A 27,893-nucleotide genomic window follows, 5' to 3' on the forward strand; every position below is an offset into this window, starting at 1 on the left:
TTTTTATAAGTTATTTCTTTTATTTAATTGATAAAAAAGCTCATTACTCTTATCATTCTTCATTATTCACATTCATTCTTGACATCCAGACAGTGTTAATTGATTTCAATTTACATTTACATAAATAATATACCAGTCCATTCTGGACGCTACAGCACAATGATTGTTAACTTTGAGATCATTTAACCAGAAGAGAATTTGGAATTATACAGGGAAAAGAGCTGTACCTTATTTAAATCACAAATTAACTACTGTGCTGCATTTAATGAAAAGAAATATCACCCATCACATTTGCAAGAAGTAAATACTATTTTGGAGCACTCATGACTATAAAATTAGACTCTGTGAAATAAAAAAACATTGTGATTGAAATTTTTTAAAATAAATTTGCTTTCAAATCCGCATTTGTACATTATTTTTAATATATTTCAGAAGAAGGAAGGACTATTTTTATGAACTAGCAGTACAGAGAAAATCAATGTTTTAGGGCCATTAAATGTGAAGAACTGCTACAGCAATGTTGATTCATAGGCCATTATTACATAATATGAATTTAAAAGAAGAAATATTACATGACATAATTGCAGCTTTGAAAATAAAAAGAAATCATATAAAAAGTATTAGTGGAGGTAAATCACTTGATGTGGTCCACTTTATCAATAACACAACATTAAGTTCAAGTAAATTAATAAAATTAAAAAAAAATAACGACAACCTCAGGAGATATTGATTTCTCATCTCATTACAATCCAATTCATAGATTTTTAGACCTTTATACATAATATAATAGAATTTAAAAATTAAAGAGTATATGACTATTTACCACAATCTTTGGAGCTAAGTAATGCTCACAAACTGCTTGGAATGGAGGCATCCATAAAATCATTGTAGCAAGTTGTTTCATACCATGCACTCAAGATTATCACGCAAGGATGGCCAAAAGAGGATTATTACTGGAACTAAAGCCATTGGATCAAGATGAACACTTCTTAGAGAACAAATGTGAAGTACCCATCACAGAGACATAGCTCACAGAAGAAAATGCGTCATGGCAAAAAATTATGAAGCCTCATTCACCATGTAATCCATTCTCATACATGCAAATAGATAAAACTATTATTTCATTAGTTAGCCAATCACATGAACTGCCTGTTTTTGTTTTATGGGACGGAAATTCAGAAAAGGCTTTAGAGGGAATCTCTTGTACAGAGACGAAGAAAATAAAGCATGCCCTTACACAGGAACATCAAAGAAGCAAACTGTCCACTCAGGTGCATAAAAATAAAACAATTCTCATCCCTTAGACAGAGTTCAGTAACGAAATTTGCCTCATGCAAGCACCACACCCAGGGCAATCAAGTGTAAGATAAATAATGCTCCGACAGTCTAACACTCAAATAATAATTATTAGCAGACTGAGATTTATTCATGCATACTGAGAATTGTGATAATTACTCTGCCATGCAAATGCACCCAGAATCAATTTTATCCAGCACAGTAATAGAGCATCACAACTGATGAAACTATTTCATGTAATCTGCGAGAATTTTGACCCAATCTGAAGAGATAAAGCTAAATGCAAGTTAAGATTACTCACGTTCATCATAAATGTATATCACTGGAGATTTATCGAAAATATCATTAAACACACTCAAGAAAGGATGCCTCACTGAAAGACAGAACTCACACTCACTTCCCTATCAGTCATTTCACAATACGAAGTAGCTGGAAAAAACACTAACTCTCACAGGGATTCATTCCTTAAATATAAGTCCAGGTAAAGAGTATAGAAAATAAGTGTCATCCCCTGGCAACCACAATTGACTACTTGCATCTCCTTCCCCTCGGCGAGATGGGCAAGAGAAGACAAAATGGAAGTCCTTCAGGAGAGTATTGCAATGCTTCTGCGAGCCGCGCCGCCCCCACAACCACCCCCGCCCCCTCCCCCACTGCCCCCGCCACCAGCCACATTGTCCAGGGAAGTCCAACGCTTGAGCTGGAGGACGCGGTGCCCAGCACCGTGGACTGCACCGGGGTTTGCCGGCGATGAGCTTTGGTGGTGCTGAACCCCCACAGGAGGTGGCAAGAGGCCAATTGGATCGCCATCCTCTCCCCAACCACATCCCACAACCCTCGACATGGCCTCCAGCCGACGAGCCCTCTCTTTGCTCAGCGGCTCACCCCAAGTGGCTGGGAAAGAGAGGTCATTCGCCTCGGCCAGTGTGCGCAGGTCAAAGTAGTACTTGGCATAGACACTCGACGGCACATTAATGTTGAACTGCAGCATCTCCAAAAACTGACGCTCCAATTCATTCCTGTAAAAAGAGAGTACAGATGCAAAACGAGCAACAGCTCAATGAGAGGGTAGGTTTTTTCAAACTTTGAAGACCAATTAGGGAAAAATTTAAAAGAGAAATAAGAAGAAAATAAATGGAAATAAATATTAGCGTGGAAGAAGGAAAGAAAAAACTAATTAATGATCGAATTAAATTATCATCGGGAGAGAGGTAGAGCACTCCATCTACCTCTCTCCCGATGTTTCAATCGAAGACTTTTCCATCGTCATCATGGCCATTGATACCCACTGGGTGTTATTAGCTGTGTTTATAAAATTGTCTCTTTTTCCCTCCAGACTTTTACATTGAAAGTAGTTATTTGCTTTGCCATTTCCACGCTACTATTTATTTAGGATTATGGCGCGACTAATTTACTATTATGGTGATATTACTTACATGTCCTCTACAGTGATCTCTTTGAGAATTTGGCAGTAATCCACATTCCACACAGCCTGATCATCCCAAACTTTTGAAGCAAGCAGGATAGCGCCTAGAACTATTCTTTTCCAGTTTGCAGGGGTAATGTCTACCTCAGCATACGTTAATAACCTAGGGAAAGATAAGAAATTTTTAAATAAATATACCTTTCCAGTCAAGCAATACAGGCAAAAGCAAATTTAACTACACGTGGATTCAGTTTCGCTTATTTAAATTTGAGAAAATAGTAAGAACAAAGAATGAAACATAATATCTATAAGTCAAATAATTTACATACCAATTTAAATTATTATTTATATATTTCATATGTTATTTATATTTGTTCTATATACTGTATACATATGTTCTGATAAAAGCTATTTAGCTGAGAGATATGTACATCAGCTTGCACACATGCACCCCTGATGATCACATTTAAAGCTGATATTTTTAGTATGGAAACTTTCAACCTCTTTCACATCCTACCTCTCCAAATAAACCAGAGTAATGATGGCACATTCCGCAGTCAGCTGCGCCGCATTGAAAAGGGTGCGCACAAATTTGTAAATCTGGCGATGCTCTGGATTGTGCTTTGCATAATCTTCAGGAACTGGCTCTCGCTATGAAAATTAGAAGAAATTTGATGAAACATGGCAAGTATCTGAAGCACCCCAATTCACATACATTTAACACTTTTTGAGTGTTAATCTGATACACATGCTAACTAGTTTAATACTGCTCATTCTTACAACACTGAAAGACAACTATTTATCAGATCATATAAAAGAATACCATCTTCCATAATTTTTAATTTTCCGACTTTTGCAATTAACATAAACATGTTACACAATTAATTCATCCTTTACTAATCTGGTAATACTTTACATTAATCAAGAAAACCTTCCAAAGAAATTTTGGATAATAATCTCATTGTCAAAATCTCTTATAGTATACAATAAATAATTGGAAGTATAAGATAATAAATCTGGACCTACCTACAAACTGGCAAATCAACTCTTTCCTACTTGACCCACCCACATTAGGAAAAAATGCCTAAGAGTAATTTAAGAAGCTCAAAGATACAGTGATGCCACTTCAAACTCAAATTACGAGGATTCAAGACCACTAATTGATTCAACAATACAGTTCCCTAAAATCGGTGTCCTGAACACAAGTAACAATAGATCATCCCAAAAGGAAAAAAAAACAACCCAGCAACTTTTGAAGAAATTTAATCCCTAATTGAATCATGCATCATAGAAATTAATTTCAGGACTAAAAAGGTCTTTCGATAGGATTGATGAATTCATGACTCAAGCCTTTCAATTGCAGCAAGTGAAAGATGCATGCATATAAAAGCACAAATTTCAAATCAAAATTATAATATCAATGTCATTGTGACACAGGGATCATTCCATAAGTCATCAACATAAAAGAGAGGAGGAAAGTCCAATAAAACTATGAATGACTAAGAAATAACAGCTTGAAAATCCTAATTTGTATTGGCTATGATACCCAGAACATCCTCGCTCTTCTACTATTCATAACATCAATCATTCTAGCTTGGAAAACATGCCTAGCAATGATTCATCCCAAGAATTTTCTATTGCTTCAAAAGGCTATTTGCAAACCCTTATATAAAAATAAGAACACCTTAGAATCTCAGAGATAGGAAATACACTACTAGACAGTATGAATACAATATTATAATACCAACCAACAAATCACAGTCGCTTCATAAAATTAAAAAACTTTTAATTTGAAAGAATCAATTTAGCCCATTACATCTGTTGGACTTCATTGTAATATGGACACACATAGGATTACTCACAGTTAAGGGATGAGCCTTTTCATCAAAAATGTCCAAATGCCTGTTGGAAGTCCTGTTTGCAATATGATAGTAAATAGCTAAAGCTACACATTTGACAGTACTTTTCAGATTTGGTTGAGATACTGTACTGTCATCTAAATATATAGTAGAACATGAGCTGCTCTTTTTCCATGGCCTCGACTCAATCACCTAAAAAATATGAGAAAGCAGTGAGCAACACACAAATTTATATAATTGGATAGATACATAACTGACATCACAAAATGCACTAACTCGAAACTTACATGGTTCTGACTTCTTTTGCGAACCAGTCCATCTGCAGAAAGAGAAGATATTTCCAAAATCAATGTAAATTTTAACACAAGGAATGAAATAATAAATTTTAAAATTTGATTAATTGAACAAACACTCACAGTAAATATTACAATTGCGCTTAATTGGAATTAAAATACATTTCTACTAAATGCAGACTAAAATGTAAGAATGTCATGAAAAGAAACTCCTAGAATACAGCGGAAATATGTCAAATACAGTGCAAACTCGATATAACGACACCCCACGGTGCAGTAATAAACATTCGCTATAGCGAATTGTCGCTTTACCGGAGGTGGAGCAAATAATAGCCAATATACCTGTTGTGAACAGATATACAGGAACAGGAGTGGTGTGGCGACAGATAAACATTATCCGATAAACGTAAGCATAAATCCAGGCGAAAGGCGATGTTTTTTTGCATCACTAAATATCCTTACTCAAATAACGACTAACTATTCAAACAATTTATAAGCGCCGCACTGAATAAAAATCATGCAAAGCATTGTTTCGTCAATCATTATATTTATCGAACGACAGTTTACCACATAAATTTGAGACTGAGCACTCCATTAACTTCATTTCTAACAGATCGCTAGCAATTACAGAGGTTAAGGAGTCTTGATGAAAGTCTTCCGGCGGTGAAACCCTCGCTATGGCGAGAGCCAACACCGAAAGGGTCTCCTAAAAACAAATTTTTTGACACGCTTATTATAGGGTCAATTGACGGTGCATCGGCCATCTCTCGTAATAGCGGGGGTGTCGCTATAGCCTGTACTCGCTTTAATGAGGTTCCACTGTACTTCGAAATATTTTTCAAGTAAAATGCCAAAAAAAAAATATTTTAGCTATTTTAACTTTTCTATAACCTACACTATCACAGAGGAGAATAAATACATATATGGAATTTGCATTGGAAATCAAAACAGTTTAATGATTTAAATACAAAATAAGAAAACAAAAGTAGTTTCTGAAAAAAATATTTTTTCCTGGATTTGAATAATCAAGAAAACTGGCACATGAAATCTTCACTTGGTGACTTATGTACAGAAAGAAGCCATAGACTGATGTTTAATTTGTCTTAGGCAAAGATTCTCAAAGTGTGCATACATCAACAAAATTTGACTTGTTTAATAGCTGACATTTGACCATGTCAATTGCATACATAATTTGGTAAATGAATATCATAGATTGCTACCCAGGAAAAGAGACTATGACCTTTTCTGGATCGTTTTATCTCTCACGCAGAGGTTCATAAAATGAAGATGCTGGACTGTTTAGCAATTCTCATTTAGGTAAAATGAGGAGTGGCATTGAAATGATATGAAAAGACCACCAATGCTTCTAAATTCATTTGAAAGCAAACAGATAAGATTTCTCCAAGCATCAAAAACAAACCAGCTTCTCCAGTGAGTGTAAACCTAAAATGATGCAAGTAAAGCACAATGTCAGTCTACCTGGTGCAGCAGCTAGAGTTTGTGAAACAAAAAAACCACAAATTAGCAAACAAAACTCTTTTCATCATGTACTACACTCAATTAGATATGTTTACAGTGTCCGAGGCAATCCCACTTTCACCAATGGACTCGTAATCCAATTTTATTTTACTCTAAATATCAACTGAGTTTGAAACACATATGGAGCCAATTTTTCTACATCTTGATTCAATGCCAACCTCTAGAGCTATTCACAATGCAAAATCGACAGCCTTGAGCCGAAAATAGAAATAGTTTCCCCTAAAACTTTGTCACGACTCAAACAGAATTTGAGATTCTATGTCCACATATCAAAAGATTCAAAGTGCGACAATCGCAGTTTACAGGGCTGTGACAAGGCTGCTGTTTAATTTATAAGTAGTGGTTTGAGAGGTGGTGACATCTTCTATTGCAAATGACAAAATATTTTCTCCACAATACTGCCTAAGGAGCTTTCTCAACCAATCCAAGAGACGATAACTTTGCCTCCTCCTCCTGTTGGGGTTTCTTTCTCTCTGTCCTGGCAGCCAGCATGCCATGAGCAACGAGGAACAAGTTACAACAGGGAGACTACAAGGTATGCCAAACGTCTCTCAAGTATTGAACATGTGATTTCTGAGGGATATTAAATGTGTAGTGCTGGAAATCAATCCCAATTGCATTTAGGTTATTTTTACTCCTCACCAATTTTGTCAATTTTTTTCCTCCAACCATGTGCATCACACCCTTAACCGTATTACAGATGAGTCGATGATGTCAACAACATCTGATTGAACAAGTCACCATGTTTGGCTACCCCAGGACATCGCACATAACCCTTGCATGATTCGTTGTATTTTATTCTCTTGTATGAAACTCTTTCCTTCAATAACTATTTTTCTCCGAATGAGTAAAATCAATGAGCCAAAACTCTAATGACATCAACTACTCATGAAAAGAGGGCAACAACTTTCGAATTTTTTTTATTTTGAACTTGAACACACAGGAGTGGCTGAATGAGGAAGTTAATTTTTCCATTGTAACTTGTCTTGCAGTAATAGTAAGGTAGCTGCACGAATTATTGAAATATGTAACTGATATGATACCTAGCATCAGTTCCATTTCAAAAATGAAAAGTGACAGGAAAATATTACTTTTGAAAAATTTGATGTTGCAAATCAGTTGTATTGACATGAACCATAAGTGCTACCAAAGCTTCAATGTGTTCAGCTAAGGTAAGCACCAACTGAAAAGCCATTGGCTAAGGATTCAAATCATGGAAAAATATTTTATGTCATGATAAATGTTTATAATGTGGTTTGAATAGTAAATGATCGCCTATTTTGGTGAAAATTGTTAGTACAACCCTATTTAATGCAAGTTTTAGACTAAATAAAGTAACGTAATATCCATTTAGGGTCTTTAAGGATTATCTCGAGCGAAATAACTACGTCCAATGTAACTGTGAACAATGTATCCATTTATTGAGGCACGAATAGAAGTGTGTCGCACTCAGAAAATAGGCGAGTTGCAATGGCCGCAGACCCAGTCACTGGTTCGCATTATGGCTGGCAGGTCTAACTCACATGGGCTCCCGGACGCTACTTTCTAGATAAGGGTGCCAAATTCCTAGGGTCCTCCACCCATCCCTCCAGGCGGTACTGCCAATTGGCTATAGCAGGCAATGATTTGAATGCTACAATCCCTTATATCTATCGAATTCTTTAAATGAATTGCAATTTTGGAACTGAGTGAATAACATCATTCCACGCACCTGCCTGGCCTCTCTGGCTCTCTTACCCTTCCATCAAAACCCACTCCACCGCTTTACCCACGATATGCAACCATGGGGATTTTTACAATGTGACTCTACCAAGCAAAACTTGGTTTAAATCATTCTCACAAAACCTTATTCTAGCAAACATCCTCTATATTGAGAAAAGTAGAATTTTATTAAGTTCTCAGTACATACTGACTTTACTGGTACGATATACCTCTATATTGAGAAAAGTAGAATTTTATTAAGTTCTCAGTACATACTGACTTTACTGGTACGATATAATCTATGTTTTTGCTCAGGAAAAATATCCCCTATAAATTATCCTATTGATAACATCAAAAATTAAATCCAATTACTGTTGGGCATCTATCATTCATAGTTCGATTAATCATTCATAGGATTATCTGCCGAGCAGTTCCCTGGCTAACCATCACAATACCTTTCAACTACCCCTACCCAGCTCTCTTCTAGTCTCAATTTCCTATATTTCCCCACTTCAAAGCAACTGGTCCATCTTAAATGGCTGCATCCATCCATCCATCCCTCTGCATCTCATATAGAAATGTTCCCTCCCTGCTCGAAGAATGATAAGGAAAAATCACCATTTGACTTTGACAGAGAAGAAAATTTTGGACATTTTCCTTGCTATTCCAGGTTTTCCAGAATAATGCACACAGTGTTAATGATAAATAGTTTATTCCCTGGCAATATTCTACTTCTTTCTCCCCAAGGTAGTTGCCTTATTATATCCATGTTCACTTATTTCATTTCTACCATTTCCTACCATTACTGCTATGTTCCAGACTCCCATTAATACTAAATTTCTTCTGCGCAGTACTTCTCTTTGATGTTCCTCCAACTCTCCACGAATAGAGTCACATTGTAAAAATCCCCATGGTTGCATATCGTGGGTAAAGCGGTGGAGTGGGTTTTGATGGAAGGGTAAGAGACCCATTTTCTTACAATAATTTCTTCAGTGCTTCTGAAATTTTCTCCTTGTCCTGCCATAAGCCGAAGGGTAGGTGGGATGTGCTTCGACTCCCAACACTAAAATCCTTCTGCTTATCTCATATAGGCCTTCAACTCTCTTGCTTAGTTTCATGTTTAAAACTACAACTACTGCTCGTTGACTACCCTACCTTCCACTACATGTATGCCATACTATAGTCCCCGACATCCTTCCATCAAATCTCAAATAGGCCCAGTATATCTTTCTCCAATTCCTCATTTTAACTTTAATGTCCTATTATTGTCCTTACACTTCATGCCTTTGAGGCAAAATCCTGTAGACGAATATCCAAGACTCATATTATTCTGTACAATTTTTTCAAGGGAGAGATGAATTCCACATCCATTACAACAGTTTTTTTCAAGTCACCATCACAAGGACAGTTTTTTGTCCGTCTGCGACACTTAAATCTATCTAGCATTGGTGACTCTATGGGGAGTTATTGACTTTTAATCCTATCGGTAAAGCGCTATGGGCCACTGCCGTATGCTAGCATTTCCAACGTGACATGGTTCTGACTAATGGGAAAGGAAAAAAATAAAAAGAGCATGGATAAGTAATAAGTTTCCAACTTCACTCACTGTGAACTGATGCACGAGATCTTTCCAGGAAGATAGTTGCCGCTTTCGGGTGCAGTGAAGGGTCAGCTTGCCAATCTTCAGGCTCCCTCTCACTTATATGCTGCAAGTTTCCAGTACTCTCTTCACCTTCCTGCAAAGAGTCCTGAAGTCTAACTGCACCATACCAACTGCCCGAGTTTGGTACTCGATTGAGATTCCGACAGCCACTGGTCACCAGGCTGACACCACTGCTGCCCCCTGCACCACTCGTGGCATGGTCCCCAAGTGATCCACGACGCACCCCTCCTACTGGGGTTGAACACTTACAACAACTTTGCTTGTTCCCCATTTTGTTGGTACCTAATCAAGAAATAATACACTCTTTAAATCAATCCAAGCAATCAAAGATGGAGAAACAAAAATGTATTATACCCAATTGAATGTATTATGTACAGTTTTATCCAGTGTTTTTCATACATCTGAAGAGCACAGCATTGCAAATCAAGATGGTGAAAAAGGACACCCTTGCCGAACATTGTAAACACAATCAGGGAATAAAGTGGATTTAAAGGTTCATTTTAAAAGAGGAAATTCTGATTAAAAACAAAAATTTGGAACAGTGGCACAGCTAATTCCAACTGCGGCTGCCAAAATGTTTACCTCAACAGCTTTGAAATCATTTCAGCCAACCCAAGCTTTTTCTGAGTAGAGAGTTTAAGTCACACATGTTGTCCCATCACCTCTTCAATAATTTAAGTATTTCATTCATTAATTACTACTTGTTTATAAGAAAGTGTAATACTAATTCTCTTTCAATAATTACGTTATTTGATGCTAGAATTACTTCCACACAAATAACTTGCTACGAGACCAGGAGTGAACACAATATCTAACCAGAAACGTTACTGACGAAACCTAAATATTATCCCTTAAATTAAATCAAAACATAAATGTAACGATACTTAAGTTCTATACTTTTTGCTACTGAACGACAAAATTGGCTACAAAACGAGGGAATGTCGAAAAGGCAACTATCAATGAAATCAGCAGCCAAAAACTGCTATCAATACACAACTAATGCTATTAGTCTAGACTTTCAGAAATGAGGTGGGTGCTTGCATTTAATCATACAGAAATAGGTACTTGATTGAGCGTACGCTCGGCTTAGCCGTCAAAAAATGTCCACTTTAATAACAGCGGTTCTGAAATTTTCTGGCAATAGATAATGACAATGGGAAAGGAGAATTATGCAATTCGATGCTTGAACACGAATTTTTTAAAGAATAAGCGCGACTTCCTATTCCAGTGCAGGTCAGGCCTCCCACCACTATACATAAAATAAAATTACAGATAATGTATCCTTCAAGATGCAAGAGCAACCGGAACAATTCGGCGCAGTTGTTGAGATATAATTATGGCAAATCGTACCACAGAAATTCTTTTCGAATCTGCACGGTGAATGAGTAGGATCTGATGACTGAAATGGACCTGAATAATGAGTGTATGTCCCATTGATAGTCCTCATTAACATGTAGTTAGACAAAAATGAAGAGAGGGTAGCGATAAATGAAATTCATAAGACACCGGTGAGGAAAATCTGCATTTGGTGCACTGCTAGCTGAAAGATCAAACATTTAATTGACGCCGCATACAATTACGACGTACAAACCAATACCGTATATTTATTAACAGAAAAAAATTAATGTTATTATAAGCTAGCTCATAGATAAGCCCTCAAATAGTTATAGCGTAAGGGGTAATGAATTGCAGAGTGAAATGAAAACACTGGATGACAGCCCAAGAATATACTTACCAAGAACCTTAGTACTTGTTTAGTTGAATTGGTGAAATAAACTTGTTAGAATAGAAGCATACAAAGTGGATGGGCCAACTTTCTCGCCCACGGTAACATGCTGGGTCACTTGAGTGCCCACCATGCCATAAGCCGCTTCATGTCTACAAAGAATGGTTAAGGTGAAAAAATTGACAAAAAATACATCCAAGCTCCGTCGCTACGGCAGTTAAATATGCCGCGAATGCCTAAACACATCATCTGATGAAAGTTAGAACACTAAACTCGTAAAACAATCGTCACACTAAAAATACTCCGGCAGGCACAGACGAAAAAACCACTTGCACTATTTACACTTTAAGGCCTTTAAAACACAGCTACATTTTTAAAGCAATTCCATCCAATATCAAAGGCATAACATAAAACAAATTACTGCTTCCCTTAATATGCAGCTTGCAAAACAGGAGCGGTCACGAATATACAAGCACACCGCCTACTCACATTTTCACAACTTCAATCATCACATGTGTAATCATCTCGAGACTTCACAACAATATTGACAATAACCTCGCGTTAGTGATGGATTTCACACTTGGAAAAGAAGAGCACAAAATACCCGTAGATCCAAAAAGACCATGATAATCATCTACGAATTCATGCAGATCGAAGCCAATTTACTTCCATTGAAACACAAATGATATATCACACTTGGCTAAAGGCGCTTAGTTCCGCCGCTAGACGCGATAGCGCTGAATTCAATGGGTGACAGACGTGACAGAGATGGCAGTACTGGCGGATCAGTACAATTTTTTTACGTGAATTCATCGAAATAATTAATTGATTAAGTTAACCGAAGTATTCCAATGATTTTGTGATAATTTATTTACTTCCGCGAGACATTTCAGTGCTTTAAATAAAAGAAGTTCAATTACATAATTAATTAGGGAGAGGCACTTGTCCAGAGAGACGAGAAAATATAATTTAATTTTATTGCGGGAAAAAGCGAATGAAAAACTACCCAATACCGCATCGGACGTGGGTCAATGCAGCTTTACGGACTGACAATTTTTCCATCCTTCTTAAAGCAGTGAGGAGAACAATTCTATATGACTGATAATAAAACTTAGGTATTCATTTTAATAATTATAGGTAATTAACGTCTAACATATATCATTGATAAATTATTTTAACAATTAATTTTTCACTAAAGCTCTATTGGAAGTGAAAAATGTGTCGCACCCGGCAAATAGACAGAAAAGGTGTCTGGGGACTGCTAATCCACCAATGTTATACATGGTCACCGTCCTTTTAACACACCTTCATAGAGGAAGTTGTGCTCAAGGTGAAGTTGGAGCCCATTGAGACCGAAACCACAGGAGAAAGGAATTAAATATTTTTGAAACTCCTCGATGATTTTTCTCTTCGTATCATCTTTAAATTCTCCCATTTCACGAGATCCTAGAAGCGGTGGAGAATGTATACGCGGATTCATGATTTTCTATTTACGTAGTAATAAGAGGTATCAAAATATTCAGACGGGTCTAGACAAATGAGGACTAAATATATACGGGAAGTTATTAAATGGGAGATATTTAATATCTATACAACACTTGGATTGCTCACAATGGAAACCTCCCGCTCTTGGATTTGGGGTTAGGATTTTCCTTAAGGAATCAGGAAACCAATTGGTTCCGCTACTGCAAAGAAATAGGAACCTTATTTGAAACACAACTTAAAACTTTGATTTTTTGTATGGCACTCAAGAAGCTCAGAACATACGAAAGACGATCCTCTCGAATCTATATTATATGCCCAAGGTCGCAACGGGACAATGAATCGGCAGCGTTCATTTGGATGGTGAACATACAAACCGTATCTCAGAAAACTTTCGGAGAGCCCCTTTCCCTCCCTCCCCCTCGCTGCGGCCATGATTGTACAGTAACCTTAGCTCAGCCTTTCTACCTCGTTCGCGAAAGACCGATCGGAAGGGCAAGGAGCAGTGGCGTAGCCAGGGGAGGAGTCCGGAAGGTCCGAACCCTCCCTCCCCCGAAATATATTTATAAAAAAAAACAGAATTATTTTCCTTCACGAAAGAAAAAAATATTGAAAAACCATGAATATACAAAATATTTCTTCATCAAATGAATTTTTTTCGATTATGAGAAGTGTTAAAAATTAGTTTAAATTCCTCTACTTAGAACCCTGTTTTTTTATTTCCCCCCCCCCCCTGGTTTTGGACCCCATCGAACGAAATTCCTGGCTACGCCAATGGCAAGGGGTAATATCTACCTAATGCTGAAATTAAATCACTATGGAAAGAACCATCAACATCACAGAAATCACGAAGAAATGTTAAATTATGATTTTCCTAAACATTATAACTTCCAAATGGCATGCCGATTTGTGATGTTATCGTCGTATTAAGGCTATAAAATATTAGGGGAAGGTTAGATTCTCTTATCACGTTTGCTAGCCCGTTGTGGATTGGTTAATTTTTAAGGGAAACAGAATGCATCGGCGTTAATTAGAGCCGGCTAAGAGAAGTGCGAAGAATGGTGGGCTGAAAGTACGACAGGAGGAGTAGAGAGACCGCCGACAAAGATCTGTTTCCTGTGATAGGTTCATAGGGTCCAATAGCTAAACGTCCCGTCTGACGGACGGGAAACTTAAATATGTAGGGCATTGCACGCAGGTGGAAATAATATTCTTGGAAAACTTTTGGGCACCGCCGAGATTCCGACCTCCAGGATGGAATTATCTGATATTTACCCTTTTCCAAAGGCGGGCCACAGCTACTTGGCGCCCGGGGAAAACTAGATGGAAGCCGGCTCTAACTCGGTCAAAACATTGAACAAAAGGTTCAAGGTTCAATCAGTTTAAAGGTTCATTTTTGGCTCCCCCTGCCCCTCTTGGCACGCTACTGCCCTTTTATATTAGTCTTCGCCGGCGTCGCTGCTGTCCTTTGATTGGGCAAGTTAACCAATCTTATTTATTGCCGACAGACTTAGTAATATAAATGTAAGATACGAATCTTTCGTTTTTCGATCTGTCGCCTGCTTTCCGAGCTATTCTGGGCTAAAATTCGGCTGCCTTAACCCTTTCGAAAATAATTTGATGACGTCACAAGCTCATGGTAGGCGGGTCACCGCGTCTCAGTCACTCCTTGGTCTTCGCATGGTTCGTGGTTGTTTCATTCCTTGCTGGCGATTTTTTCACTCAATGCAAGGTTCACCTAAAAACGAAAAAGCCCCAAATCTCCCTGAATGAACAAGTACTCTGCTGACGCCATCAAACAATGAAAGTTGGCGGCAACTTCAAATTTCTGATTTCAGACCAGGGCCTTGTTACAGACAGATAAATGGCTGGAATTGACTGTTCTTTTCGTCGTAACTTACCTTTCCCTTTACATCTACCGAACTCGTTCACTGAATTGCGTTTCGTCATAAGTGAACGACTCAATTCCATTGATAAACATGGGATGTCATGCAATATCTAATCACATGAGTAGCCTAGAGAAAACAATCGAAGAGATCGCAATGAGTGCAATTCCTATTATGTAATTTTTCGCTTCCCCGTGGAAAATCATCTTCTGCCCAGGAAAGAATTCGCCCGAACGAGAGTAGCGTAGAGTAAAATCCCTAAAGGTGAGTCAAACATTTTTTCCTTCTTGGATAACTTTATGTTGCTTTAATTTAGCTAATATAAAATTATCTAAATTTGTTGATGACTGTTGTTATTTTATTCAGCATGTAACTCAAACGTCCAGCCCATTCCCTAAATTATAAATGTTTTACTTCTTAATGAGAAGTGGGGTAAAAAGTAACCTAATAAAGCGACGCGGTAGGGAGGAGCATAAAGTTACCTAAAATGCGTCCTGTGATTTTTGGACGTCGCGCCGACTTGGGAATTTTAGCAAGTGCTGTGTAAATAGAGGTGACGACATCAGGTGTGACAAGGCAGGAGATAAGAGAAATTGCGGAAAAAGTCAGTGATGATAGATTTTACGGCTGCGCTTTCGCACAACTATATTTATTTCCGTCTTCGAAGACTTATCTATCATTTATGTGGAATGCGCAGGCATTATGGCTTAAAATACCTCATCTCCCTTTGGCGCTTGAACGTCAAAAACTCTCCTTCTATATAGGAATTAATTTATGTTGTTCCAAGCTGTACATTCAACTTGCTTATTCTCATTTCGCACATTGTGGCAAAGGGACCTCTTCCCCCGTTCGCTCTCCAAAAAGAGAAATTAATCTTAAATTGACTAGTCACAGCCAAAGTTTAACAGATTTTAGAAAATTAGGAAAAACGTGTTACCTTGTCTGTCTCGAGTGTGACTCGACCATAGATAAAGGAAGACTCTTTTATCTTCGCTATGACACATTGCCCACTTATGGAGACAGCCATCATCAAATGAAACATCTTCAAGGTACCTTTATCACGCCCCCCATAAAAATTCCGCTGTATCTATGTTTCTACTTACAATTAGTGCTGTCTTAGACTTAGGAGCAAATGTCTGCACGGATTGGGAAACCCGCGAAGGATAATGCATATCATTCAATCTGATTTTAAACTTTGAATTGCTACGCTTTGACTCGTCTGATTCTTTTGAATATATGTATAAAATCAAATCCCGGTGGAAGCGAGATTTATCAGAGGCCCTTCAAAGAAGACGGCACTTAAAGAATGATAGACACACGAATCTTTTATATTCTTCGTTAATGGGCCACTAAGCTTGCTCAACTCAATTCTAGAGGCTAATATAAGAACGAGGCGAGGGAACTTGGTGTTCTGTTACAATAAGCCACGAAGTGAATCATTTGACTCTTTCTCGAAAATTTTCATTATAAAAAATAACCGATAAATTAAAACACCGCAAATATCTAAAACAATAAGTTTGTTATTAAATATTATTGGGGATATTTTTTTCTGGCTAGCTTATTCAAAGACATGGTTTTTTAATTTAATATAATTTTTAAGCATTTTTATCATTTCCTCAACTTCACTATATCGGTCTAAATATACTTCTTTTTAATACACCTGTCACATTCTAAACAATTGCGTGAAAAATTGCTACGGTAAGAGAAATTTAAACAAAGGGATACACTTAGAGCGGCGATTTCTCTCCTCCCCTAAACGCGCATACCCAAGAAACTACTTCGTTTTCGTCATTACTGGTATGGCTGGCCAGAGAAAAATTCTCGCTAACACCCTCTCCTTCGGCCCTTGATCTCTTCCCCTTATTTTCAGCGTGAGTCTGGCCTCTTGTTAGGCTATTTCTCACTCATCACCCCGCTAACCATAACATTCTATCTTCCGGTCGTGGATCCTAGAATCTCCCTGGTTCGTATCCTTCATGTCTTTTCTCGCAAGCCAAACTCTGCTCCAGAAACTAATGACCATCAGCCATTCTATCTTCTCTGATAAAAAGATTCCATTAAGAAATTTCGACTTAAAATATTTGAAATCAATCCTTCAGCCAGTGGAGTAGCCAGGAATTTCGTTCGCGGGGGGGGGGGGGGGGGGGGTCCAAAACCAGGAGGGAAAATTTTGAAAAATAGGGTACTAAGAAATGAAGATTAAACTAATTACAATACTTTATAATCGAAAAAAAACACTTCATTTATACTTCACAGGCCCTCACACTTCCCGTCCACTGTGATATTATCATTAAAGTATTCCACCCATTAAGGTAGGTTTACATGGAGTGTTTGAGAAGCATTCTGATAATCTCCCTTCCGATCATGCACTTCCCTCTTCAATTTACAATAAGGCCAATTCCCTTCCATTCTATCTAAAAATTCCTATTCTCTTTCTTTCTCCCGTTTTCCCAAAATTCTACCCTCCAACATCGTTATCAACATCCTCTTCCCGCCCAGTACCAGCTCCATCCATTACCCTCTGTCTCTTCTGTATCTCATCTAGAAGTTTCCTCCCCTCACCCACCATTACTAGCACTTCGTCGATCCTCCTCCCCTTCAACCACTTCACCTTATGAAAGTATACCGGGACTAGCCACGGTGATAACTTTTTACGGAGTCACCCGCAATGCACAAATAGTGCGAAAAATCCACAGAGGAAAAATCATTCGCCTTGACCGGGATTCGAACCCGGATCCCTTGATTTCCGGCCGAGTGCTTTAGCCAGTTAAGCTACCGAGGCGTCATTCTCCCCTGTGAAAATTTGTGGACTATACCGGACAAGGTGGTATGGACTGCTGAGCATATGATGCGACTAGCAGTCCAGGTCGTGCGTATGGCGCCACAGCCGGAGAGCAAAGCCCGAACTTTGAACACTAGAGGTGTTCGCTCTGGACTTATGAAAGTATACCGGGACTAGCCACGGTGATAACTTTTTACGGAGTCACCCGCAATGCACAAATAGTGCGAAAAATCCAGGGGAGAATGACGCCTCGGTAGCTTAACTGGCTAAAGCACTCGGCCGGAAATCGAGGGATCCGGGTTCGAATCCCGGTCAAGGCGAATGATTTTTCCTCTGTGGATTTTTCGCACTTCACCTTCTCCATTCTTCTCCAGATCCAAACCTCAAAAGCCTCCAGTCTTCTCTCGTCCTCCTCAATCGTCCACGTTTCCGCACCGTGAACTCAGAGCTCCAAATCAGACTATTCATAACCCGTTTCTTGACGTTGAAAAAAAATATGCGTATTTTTCCGTTTTTCGATCCGCCGCCTAGAATGTTGGCTTCCCACCCCGTGGGCTCAGGTTCAAATCCCTGCGGTGGCAGAGAACTTTCAGAGACTGGCCGATCCCTTCTTGAATAATGTGTGGAGAATATTTCAAGTTCAACACTTCATCCGTCGGATGGGACGTTGGCGCCTTTCGTTTATAACAGGCTATTGCCGACGCCGGGTTTCTCTCCGCCCTTCCTTTCACACGCTTCCCCTCATGGCGCAGATGACCTCAGCTGTCGGTTGCCTCCAAATATCACGAGCTCATGCTGAGCGAGTTACCGGTTCTCAGCTACTCATCGGCCTTGTACACAGGTCTCGCGTGGTTCGCTGTTGCCTAGTCTCTTGCGAGCGATCCCTTCCTTCAATGAAAGCTTCTCCATGAACGAGTAGAGAGGGAGAACTTTAATGAAGTCACCAACTAAGAAAAATTGAGCGAGAATTTTCGCATTTCCTTATTTTAAACTTACTAGAGAATGGCTGAATGGGGAATATTTACTTCGATGTGACTTGTCTTTTCCGTCTATCGACAAAATTCTTTTATTGATCTGGAGTTTTAAGTATGGGAGTGACCACGCCCCTTAAATCCGCCCCTGTGAGTAGGTACCGATAAAGTCTTTAATTCCGTGGGAGGAGTTTTTGAATGGGTTTCCTAAGGCTAGATCCTAGGCTAGATAGGCTAGATAAGAATGTAAATCAAGAACCCTTGGGTTGATAACCGAAGGCTCTACACACTAGTCCCCTACTCTTACCCCTCTATAGCGTGTGCATTCATTCAAATTCACGAACAAGATTATTACCGGTTGGAAGGTGTATCCAGCTGTGGTGGATAAAAGTGGGGTGGGCTGAGAGGGGTACCTTCCTACCTCCCGGTATTCCTAGAAACTCTACTTAGAAACGTGGTATTCCAATGTAGCGAGGTATGCATACCATGCAGGAAGTAAGGTTAACACTTAAAGGAAATTTTCCTATCGGCTTCATTACGAGAGGTTGATTCCAAATGGTTGGCAACGCGATCAAACAAAACGAGGCACCGTCTACTGTAGATGAAATATATGACTCGACAAATAATCAGTGCTTAGTTGGTCGGAGTGAGGGAGACCTAGAAAATGACCATCTGACATCAGACTCTATCAAATTACCCCATAAAATCACGGGACAATAGCCCGATAATGCATGACCTATTAATCGGTGATCAGCTACTTTGCTTATCGGAGTAGCACTACTACAAGCTCGCAAGTTTCGCGGCTAAAACTCTTATCGCGATCAGCTGACTGCGATAAGATTTCTAGTCACCTTATCAACTTTGGGCATTGGGCCCATAGTTTGGTTTGACTAATGCCACCAAGATCTATCCTTTGACAAGCGCAGGATGAATGTTATAGAAATAATACATAAAATTCCTCTAACAAGTTCGACTGTATCAAGTGAGATGTCGTGGAGCAACATGATAGGATGAATCAAATTACACTTTTTCGAACTGTCCACTTCACTGCTGGTGATGAGTTTATCGCAGCGCGTAGTTGATTTTCTCAATGATAAAGTGGACCGTACGAAAAATTTAAATTAAATTCATACCTCAGACAAAAAAATTGAAACACCACGAAAAAGTAACACGAGGATAATTGGGAATAAAACGAAAGACTTAGGAGGAATCAAACTAATGTAGTCATGACGCTACCAAACAAAGCGCTCGGGCTATCCGTTGGGAAAGAGCAAGACATAAATGAATTAGCCCAGCGAACATCAACACGAAGAATTAATATGGCAACGTAGAGGAAATAAATTCCCATTCGGGATATCTTTGTGAGACGATATAAATTTTACGGCTATATAAATGTGACCTTAATGAGGGAATAACGGCTTCCAGATCTTTAAAAGGACTAGAGGCACTTACCCGAATCCATTTGGGATTGCGATGAAAAACGTGGACTACGGAGGCAGCTCCCTGGTTGAGGCGGAACTTGAATCATCCTAACCTTCTGAGAGATCAAATCCAACGATGTTACAAGGCCATATCTATGCACGCATGTAATTTCTGCGGCCTTCCTTGACCGATCTCTTATCATTTGACTAAAGAAACGCGTCTTCGCAAGATTCCGTGTCCTTCGCCAGCGTGATGCAATCGGAGTGTCGAGGAACTAAAAATGAATCCGAGCTCATTAACATGCTGAGTTGGACATCTTCGAACCTCTTCCTGATTATAAAAACGGCTTGATTTTCCCAATAAACTAATCCACATCGGTTCATTCCATGTGCTTTTCTATTTGTTTTCTTTTTCGGAGCCGACGGGACTCGCGTCACAGACGTACGCTGACTTCCCGGGTATCAATTGTCCTCTAATCAAAGTCTCCAGCGTCTCACGCGTAAATTTTTCATTGTTCCACATTGCCGCTTAATTAGCGGAGCGAAGCTATAAACTGTTTATTGACGTCCTCAGATTCAATTTGAAAAGAAGTAAGCAGGAAGTGGACTGGTGTGGTGAGTAGTCCATTCGCATCATCCCATCAGCAACCGATATCCAATCCTGGAACAGGTAGACCTTACGAAGGTCGATCCCTTCTTGGGTGCTGTACGGAGGGCACTTGAAGTAGTACATTAGATGATACCATGACATGTTATCCCCTTAGCACCTTTCGGAATAAAACCGGCTAAAGCCGGCGCCGGATTTCTTTTATCCAACAAACCCTTTCTCTTTATGCACTAATTACTTTGGAGTCTGTCTCCACCCCAAATTCCAATGTAGTTTCGAATGACACCTGGGGCCCATGGTGCGGTATATGAAAGTTTAAATCAGTGATATTCGGGGATGATGAGTCATTGATTACCTAGTCGAAGAATGGCTTACTTGTGGATTTTTTTCATATATAGAGCGCGGAATACGGCATGAATATTAATAACAAAAAGGCCAAAGTCAGGCGATTTTTTTAAACTTTGAGATGAAGGAAGTTGAGGCCAAACATAAAAAAATATGGTCAAATATCTGAGTAGCTGGATCAGATTAACTATTTAGGCGGCAAAGGAAAACGGATTCAGCAGTACGTTTATCAAGAATATAATAGGCTTAGCAAAGGAGGTGTTTATGCAATGGCGCAGCGAGGGGGGGGGGGTTTGAGGGAGAAACCCCCCCCCCCCCCCAGAGCTCAGAGAAATTTTAATCTATTTTACTTAATTGAATTAATAATACTCATAGAATAGTGTAAAGATTAATAAAATATCCCTCAGAAAGCCGTAAAACTCACCATTTTGAACCATTTCTCTGAAAAATTTTCTGGGGGAGGGCCCCCGCACCTCCCGCTTACCCTGGCGGGTATTCCACACCCCCATACTCCCCAGTATCAGTTTTGCCTAAAACCCCCCTAGACTTTATTCCTAGCTGCGCCCCTGTGTTTATGAATAGGAAAAGTTGATTACAGGATAGCTGTGTAACAATAGGGAATGCGGGTTGGGAGGGGGAAAAATCGGGTTGGGTTCAAGACAAGTCGTCTTTGCTGTTTAATGTATGTGCTGAGGAAATGGTAAGGCTGGTGGAGGAAGAGTTAAACACAAGAGTTAAAATATTTAAATTGGTGATTAATTCTCTTAGATTCGCGTATGATCAGGCAGCTGCGAAATTGATTGATCAAACGGCGGGGAAAGACTTGAAGGCAATGTCTGCTGTTTTCGGAAAACGATGCGAAAAATACGGAAGAAGATAAATTAAAAAAACACTTAAGTCAGTCGGTATTGCAAAACTTCTAAGACAAGGAACTTGAGACTTGTAATGAATGAAGATGGTGGCAAAAATGAGAATGTGAAACAGTATTACTGTTTGGGCAGTATGCTAAAGGAAAATGGACCCAGTGGTAAATATTTAAGGGAGATAATAACATTATCATTTATGAATAGCAAAGAGTGACTAGATGGGCGCTGTGTTAAAAGTGCTAAGGAAAGGCTGCTTTGCGGTGCGGAAACGTGTTTGTCGAGGAAAAGAGGACGGGAAGAGATAGGAGGTATTCAAGATGTGGGTATGAAGGAAAATCGAGAAGGAGGAATGGGTTAAGAAGAAAGAGGCTTTAGGAAGTTTTAGGCATTATAGGAGAGGAGAGTAAAGGGCCTGAGGAGATAAGAAAATGGCAAAAGGTTTGGATGAAGTGAGTGCTCAGCGAGGTTATGATACAGAAAACCAACCGTGTTAGAGTGATGGGTAAGTGTAAAAGAGGGAGGAAGAGAATAGAATGGATGGGAAGAGGCCCTATGGACATGGTAAGGGAAGTTTAATGTATGAATGGATTAGGCCGGGAAGCTTCAGAAAATTCTCCATGTTAACCTACCTGAATCGGTTGAATAAATGTTTCACGGTATTCATTAATTTCAAATAATTCGATCATCAAGAGGGAAAATGATACGCCTAAAATTACGACTGCATTTCTTCTGCGAAATTATTTTCACAAAGCTCATTCAAACATCATTTCGTAGGCCCCATTCATTGGAGGTAGTCTTAATGTAAGAAATTAAAAATCAATATGAACATTTGCAGTTTACGTTTATGTAATTAGAGGTGAACGACGTGTTACCTAAATATCCATTCAGTGCGTTGCGTTGAAATGTTTGTCTGACTGCCGATAGACTCTCAAGTGGCGGATAGCGTATGCAAAAACGCGTATATGCCGCTGCGTGCTTACAACATCTGATTCTACGGGATTACTGAGCGCCAAGAGATAAGTCTCTCTTACGAGTATCAATGAATGACCCAGAGAGGGCAAGAGGGGGTGGGGAAGTAGATAGAGGTCGATTTAAGATCGATTTAAGATATTGAAAGAGAATCGCCAATGGTGAACTGATCAGAGAATAAAAATAGCATCGGATTTCAGTAACATGGTAGGTAAATGTTATCCCTCACTTCGTGTACGAATTATTTTTATGGGACCACTGGGCGAAACCGCAAGTTGTCATAAAGGCGCCTTTGAGTTGTCCTCAACCATTTCCAGATAAAAGAGTAAAAATTAGTTTCCGCGATTTAACGTAGTGATAGAATTTGATGAAGGCGCTCTAATTTCTATTTAAAAGAGCTAGTATCACGAACACAGGCAAATGGTTACATTATGATTTAGAGTAGTATTATAGTGAAAAATGTTGTTAATTGTCTTGATAACAGCTGAAAAATTGCAAATTTGGCGTTCTCGATTGCCGATGCTCTTATTACATACATAAAGTTATGTAGCGAATATACTTAAATGCCAAAATATCGAGCATTAAACCCAAGGAACATGAAGAGTAGGTTCATCCCACCGTGATTTCCGTGGCAATTTAAGAAACATCTATACCACTAACGTATACAGAAAAAACTCAAAGGGAGGGCGCAAAAGATATTTTGAGCTATACCTATACTTTAATCGTAATGAAATGTAATCAAGTTATATGCAAAGTTTAAGATAGTTTTATTTACAATGATCTTACGCATATAGGTACCGACAAGACAATGATATCTTCTGATATAAAAAAGGGGGCGCGCCTCCTGCGCCCACCATATGTATCCGTCGCTGATCTATAACGGTTTTCATTGCTAGGCCTTTTGTGGGAAACTATTACTGCACTGTCAAAGTTAACTATCAGATTGTAAAAATAGCCATACCGTGTTCAAGAATCTTAGAAAGAATCTTAGAAGAAATGACCCTAATCCCCGAATTAATCGCTATCTTATCTTCTCCGGTGTATCTTATGCCATAATTGCATTTTTTGGCAGCGCTTTTTCCTTTCTGGGATGTAAATACTTGATTCTTCCAACAGACGTCGTCTCCAGAATGTGAGAAATGTCATCACTCACGGCGAGGCGATCAGAGCATTGAAAGGAAAAATTGCACCCTAGTCTAGCTTGGCATTCAACTTCAATTCGCATAACCTGCCCTAATATCTGCAATTCAAATATATTTAGCCATTTACTTTCATGACCTTGTACAATGTCTCACAAGCAAGGGTGACAACGAAACGAAAATGTTTCGACCCGGAGGAAAATGGAAATACGAGGCTTAGGATTATATTCCTTCACGCACGAAATTAAAATCACCAAGAAGTTTAGTTTCGACCCGGGACGAAACATTACTCCCGGGACCGAAACTAAAATGGTGGCAAGAGCGTTGGCTTCCCACCCGACGGGCTCGGGTTCAAATCCCGGCAGTGGCAGAGAATTTTCAGAGATTGCCCGATCCCTGCTTGAGTGTTGTGTGGAGGACATTTCAAGCGCAACACTCCGTCCGTCGGATGGGACGTTAAGCCGTGGTCCCCTTGGCGCCTTTTGTTAAGAGCAGGCTAATGCCGACGCCAGGTTTCTCTCCACCCTTCCTTCCATACCCTTCCCTTATGGCGCAAATGACCTCAGCTGTCGGTCGCCTCTTCCAAATACCATACCGAAATTAAATTAATCGATACACCGCTGCTCAAAGTTAAGTTCCGATCCCAAAGGTTGAGCGAAGGGAGATAAAAGGGAATAGTTTCGACCAATTACGTTTGACATACGTGTAGAGAGGTATTAGAGATTGTGTAGAGAGGTGTACGCGTATTGAGCTTAAAAATCGAATTGCTATTTGCGTTCACCGTTCTCCTGTTAGTGGTAAAAACATGTGTGCCCCATGCATCTGATGGCGGCAGGCCGAGCCTCTACTTCATTCAACCAGATTCCGTACTCGGTGCGTGGGTCGAAACTAAACCGTTCGAAGGTGAAGCACGACCTCCCTCCGGTGCGAAACATTATCTGTGTTTCGTTTCGTCCCAGAGCTTTAGCTAAGTTTCGACCCGAGGTAGTTTGTACTCCGATTTCGTTTCGACCCTGATTTTAGTTCCCCAGGTTTAATTCCATTTCGTTTCTACATTTCGCTACTAGGAATGAAACTATTTTGAATAAATGAAATTTTACTCGTTTTGACTTTCGTTTAGTTTCTATTGCTATCCCTGCTCACAAGGCTCTCTTCCGAAGTGTATTCCTCTTCAGCAAGAGGAAATTCCTCCGTTAGTACACAAACACTAACCGGATTAGCTTCGTCAAGTTTCCCTAAAATACATGCCATTGCCAGGCACGTAGTCACAGCTATATATTCCGTTTGCACACTCTTGAAAGTTAAATTCATAGGTGGTTATTAACATGGCGTTATGAAATTTAACGAAATACATCGAAAAATAGTGCGTCTGAGGATATGTTCCCCTAAGCTAGTGGTCTAAATAGCAAGTGTACCATTGGTAGTCGCTACAAAGGAAGAAATTTCGTGGGACTGAAGCCCAAGACAGAGGCTGAACGTACATCTTGCCATATTATCAAAGGCAAAAAATAGTCAAAGCGTTTCTTTTTAAAATTTCTATTCCATCATCCCGACTTACGTGCTATCCGTTTGATTTTTCTGTACGAGGTTTCCTAGGTCTCAACGGGGTTGAAATCGCCGGAATGAGCTGGTATCGAGTTAAGCGCATATCATGGTGATTGCCGTTGTAAAGGCTATGCAAATCGTCGAAATATGAATTCTAAATGATAAAAAATGCTCGTCCTGCTTGTAAAAAGGCTGCGAAATTTTTTAGGTGATCGGGTGAAAGGTTTTCTTTGTTACGGCAACGGAACCAATAACATTTGAACATTTTATGATTGCTCCTTGAGAATCTGAGGAGGTTTTATGAGATTAGTCAAGCAATTCAAGGCAGTTAAGGGGGTTCCTCGCCGTGACGTAAGAGACACAACTTAAGGCATTCGTGATAAGAATTGGAATGCTTGCAAAATGATAAACTCATACTTTGTTAGTGCTCATCACCTTGATAATGATGGTTAACCATTTAAACCTGGGCCAGTGCGTTTTTATTTGAGTTATCTATCAATAAAATATTGTCAGCATCATTATTACTTAACTATTGTTTAATTAAATTGTAGATTAATACTAGATATGTGTTTTTTTCTGTTACCATAATAAAATTCTTTCTTCCGGTTGATCATTCTTTAAAGCGGAAATTAAAATAACAAAAAATATTTATATTTGAACATGCTCCAAGACGCAACCCACATGAAAAAATACGAATAAAAAGAGTATTCAGTAATGGTTAAAAATTTTACTAAAAATAACTCAGTTTTGTAAATGTTATAGAGATGTGATATCGGCAAAAAATAGATGTGCAAGGGAAAGTTATTGGATGTCGGGTGAAAGAGGTAAGAGGTTATTTTACAAGCTTGATTGATTTCAACTTTAATACATGCCGAGAATTTTTAAAACAGATAGTTCCAATGATTTCATGGTTCCATGTGGAGATAACCTTGAGTATAGGCCTCCATCTAAGCTCGCTCGTGTAATTTAAACTACTTTAGTTGTTTTTCCGCATGCAAAACCAAAGTACATTCCAATATTCCAATGTCGGTGGTCAGGAAATTTTAGATTGCTTAAGATCGTCAGTTGTTGGTAGTCAATTTATTAACCATTATCACGCGTTACGATGGATATTTGACGGCATTAGTCGACTGTGGGTTCATAATTCGATTATATCATGCTTAAAATTTTAATCCTTTTTTTCTATCCATTTCCCCGCAGTATAAAAATGTGTCCCTAATGAAATGAAAGAATTAAATTTTAAGATTTAAAAACGGAAAAAATAAGTTTTCAAATAAAGCTTTCAAAAATGACCTCAATAGAGACGAATCGAATCTTCATATCATAAATCACTAGATGATTCAAAATTCACAGTTAGGCTATCAAATTTAGTAATTTATGTTTCCATACTATTTTAGTTATTCTACAAAAAATGGGGATAGTGGCACCAGTTTCGTGAGCCTACCATTACCCAACTAGTAATAGTTTATTGGTAGATAACTCAAACGAATCACTCGTTAAAAATCCAAGAAACGTAAATTTTCCCTGATAAGTTACTGCTATTCGTGAAAATGCATGTTGAGTAAATAGTGGCAGAAGTTGGCAGGTCTTCATCTTTCAAGTGCCAACTTAGAATGCTTAATGACATAAAAAGACTACTCTTCCAGCTATTCTGGATCCAAGTTAGGTATTCCGAAGGAAAATTCATTTTTATTTGGACTCTAAAGTTCTGATTGGATGGTACCATATTCTAAGTAGCTATCGGTATGAGATTTCATTTTTTAGCGTCCATTTCGGAGATTAAGCATCTGAATACATACTGCCTATCACCATAAGGTTCCTTGAGCACTCACGTTTAATAGATTCACCGTTGCAAAGCAGCTATGGCATTCATGTAATACATCTTTAATAAACTTCTGTCTGAAATAGTAACTGAAATATAAGAAACTCAGAAAATATTCTAAAAAGCGATCTCTTTACACTGTTTACTATCCAAGAGGCAAGCGTAGAAAGAAATTAGTCCATATTCCTAAGCATAAAGATATCCTTGACAAAAAAGGGACATTTTTGTGCTTAATTTAAATCACTAACTGGGTTTTAGTTTGATTCGCCAAAACTTCACCGATGAAAATCCACGAGGATTAATTAGACGGTATATGACTGAGATAAGTATATCACAAACACTCACCAATATCCAAGAATTGAAAGGCCACATGGATGAAATATTGCACCTTTACTCATTATCTCGGAGAAAAATTTGATCTCATTTTGGCACCGCACCGTTACAAAAAAAACTTCACGCATCGCACTGGTCCATGTCATTTGTACAAGCACCCACTCATGCCGCCAAGGAGAAAAATAAGCAAGTGAGACTCCGACGAGCTCGCTAGCATGAACC

General features: G+C 39.0%; 1 protein-coding gene across 4 annotated transcripts; it reads right to left on the reverse strand.

Moving 5' to 3' along the window:
• Positions 1-27,877, reverse strand: LOC124155787 (cyclin-Y-like protein 1). Of its 4 annotated transcripts, none has more exons than XM_046529882.1 (8): positions 27,684-27,875; positions 11,513-11,655; positions 9,721-10,059; positions 4,869-4,900; positions 4,585-4,773; positions 3,240-3,373; positions 2,733-2,885; positions 1-2,315 (listed from the first exon to the last, which is right to left on the reverse strand). In XM_046529882.1, the coding sequence occupies exons 3-8, from the start codon at positions 10,046-10,048 to the stop codon at positions 1,883-1,885; spliced, it is 1,269 nt and encodes a 422-aa protein (XP_046385838.1). In that variant the 5' UTR covers positions 10,049-10,059; positions 11,513-11,655; positions 27,684-27,875; the 3' UTR covers positions 1-1,882. The 4 variants fall into 4 exon arrangements, with proteins under 4 accessions (XP_046385838.1, XP_046385837.1, XP_046385839.1 ...); XM_046529881.1 differs by lacking the exon at positions 27,684-27,875 and adding an exon at positions 11,993-12,268; XM_046529883.1 differs by lacking the exon at positions 11,513-11,655 and having other exon boundaries at positions 27,684-27,877.
• Between the last annotated feature and the right edge of the window lie 16 nt (positions 27,878-27,893).

This window comes from Ischnura elegans, chromosome 3 (assembly GCF_921293095.1).
Source record: "Ischnura elegans chromosome 3, ioIscEleg1.1, whole genome shotgun sequence".
Classification (NCBI taxonomy): Eukaryota; Metazoa; Arthropoda; class Insecta; order Odonata; family Coenagrionidae; genus Ischnura; species Ischnura elegans.

What these genes read in the sequence shown, in the direction of transcription:
- LOC124155787 (XM_046529879.1), bottom strand. Translation starts at nt 20,152, where the DNA reads ATGATTCAAGTTCCGCCTCAACCAGGGAGCTGCCTCCGTAGTCCACGT. An exon ending in GCAAAAGAAGTCAGAACCAT is followed by an intron (nt 4,774 to 4,868) that starts GTAAGTTTCGAG and finishes CATATTTTTTAG; the next exon opens with GTGATTGAGTCGAGGCCATG. An exon ending in AAAAGGCTCATCCCTTAACT is followed by an intron (nt 3,374 to 4,584) that starts GTGAGTAATCCT and finishes TAATTTTCATAG; the next exon opens with CGAGAGCCAGTTCCTGAAGA.